Source organism: Citrus sinensis, chromosome 5 (assembly GCF_022201045.2).
Source record: "Citrus sinensis cultivar Valencia sweet orange chromosome 5, DVS_A1.0, whole genome shotgun sequence".
Lineage (NCBI taxonomy): Eukaryota > Viridiplantae > Streptophyta > Magnoliopsida > Sapindales > Rutaceae > Citrus > Citrus sinensis.
In genome coordinates, this window is record NC_068560.1 from 15452907 (window position 1) to 15454469 (window position 1563).

General features: G+C 34.4%; 1 protein-coding gene across 1 annotated transcript; it reads right to left on the reverse strand.

Annotated features, from left to right (window-relative positions):
• Positions 1–711: 711 nt before the first annotated feature.
• Positions 712–1563, reverse strand: LOC107176114 (zinc finger protein 3-like). Its single transcript, XM_052441117.1, has 2 exons — positions 1329–1563; positions 712–1190 (listed from the first exon to the last, which is right to left on the reverse strand). Exons 1-2 carry the CDS (start codon positions 1561–1563, stop codon positions 712–714), a joined length of 714 nt encoding a protein of 237 aa, XP_052297077.1.

The window sequence follows — 1563 nt, forward strand, 5'->3', positions numbered from 1 at the left end:
GGTCCTAACATTATAGAACCCCAATTTTAAAATTATAGAGTATCACAGGCCATAACATAACATTATTTAAAATGGTAGGTATTGTTTCATTCAACATAAAACTTAAGAGTTTTATTTTCCCTGAGTGAGGTAATAAGTAATCTAGAAGGATCTGAAAAAAAAACAAACAAAGAATAATTTAGAAGGATAAAGTTATTTATGTGAGAAGTCAACATATAGCTCTAGCCGGAGCAAGAGTACTTGTTATTGAGTATATTATTTTTTATCAACTCATGCACTGAACTCAAAACTCTTACTATTGGATTTGAGGATTTTGTTTTTTTTTCATTTTGATACCTTAATTCTTATACAATTAAATTTTAAATTTTATAATTATGTGTTTAAAAAATTTTCAAAGTAAATTTTAGAGTGTAAACCCCAATCTTAAGCAAAATGAGTTTATACTTATATCAAACCAAAATCTAAAAATATAAAAAATAAAAATAATAACCGAAGTAAAGCAGAACAATTAACAACGCCTTATCTTTTCATTTATGTAAAGAAGCTACAAATTAAGAACAATAATAGGGTATATTAAATGGAAAAATAATTAATGCTTGATACGAAATATCAAGTTTTGATGATTTTCTAAGCTAGCTGAAGAGAATCATCATCACTTGATAAATATTTACAATGTGAAAACATTTAGAATCTTAAATAGAAGAGTAATAACTAAAGCTTGAGGGATAAGTCAAGTTCTGTTGGATCTTCTTGATGATTGCTTTTTGAAGGGACACCTCGTTGGAGAAAATCAACACTAATTGGGTTATTTTTGTGAATAATATTTGTTGCAGCAAGTACATCTCTTTCCCCAAATCTCGAAGATGGCCCCGAAATTCCAAAACCGTTCATTCTCATCCTTGTCTGTTGCGGATTAATGCCTTGCCTAGCAAGCCAACTTCCCGGGCCAAAGCGATAATTAGCAGATGGCCAAGGTTGTGAACCATAGGCCGCGTGTTTGTGAATCATGGAGTTCATTTTAACCCCGAGTGACCGATTAAATGAACCGTAATACGGAGAGAATTTTGAATAATAAGGAGAATAGAAAGAAAAGTATTGATTGCCAAAAGCAGCAGCACCAACATCTTGATCCACGCCTTGGCGCCTTTTGGCCGCAGCACGCTCTTGTTTATGAGCATTTTGGTGGCCACCTAGGGCTTGGGAAGTTCAGAACTCTCTCTTACAATAGTTGCATGAAAAAACCCTAGCCGCTGATGATTTCTTTTCACTTGAATTAGGATGACCATTATTCTCTTCATGGCAATGATTATTATTCATCATGTTCATACTGTTGAAAAGACTTGAACCACGAACAAGATAATCATCGTTGTAAAGCCTTAGATCAAGCAAAAGACTGGAACTTGATTCGGGACGTCGCGATTCATCAGAGGGTTCAACGACGTGTTTCATTTTCATTCTCTTATTTTCATCACTCTTCTCCATAGGCGGAGTGTCTTCTGATGAGGACGCCAGAATGATACTGGAGGCCTCGGAAGAACTCACTTCTAAAAAGAGAGCTTTCAT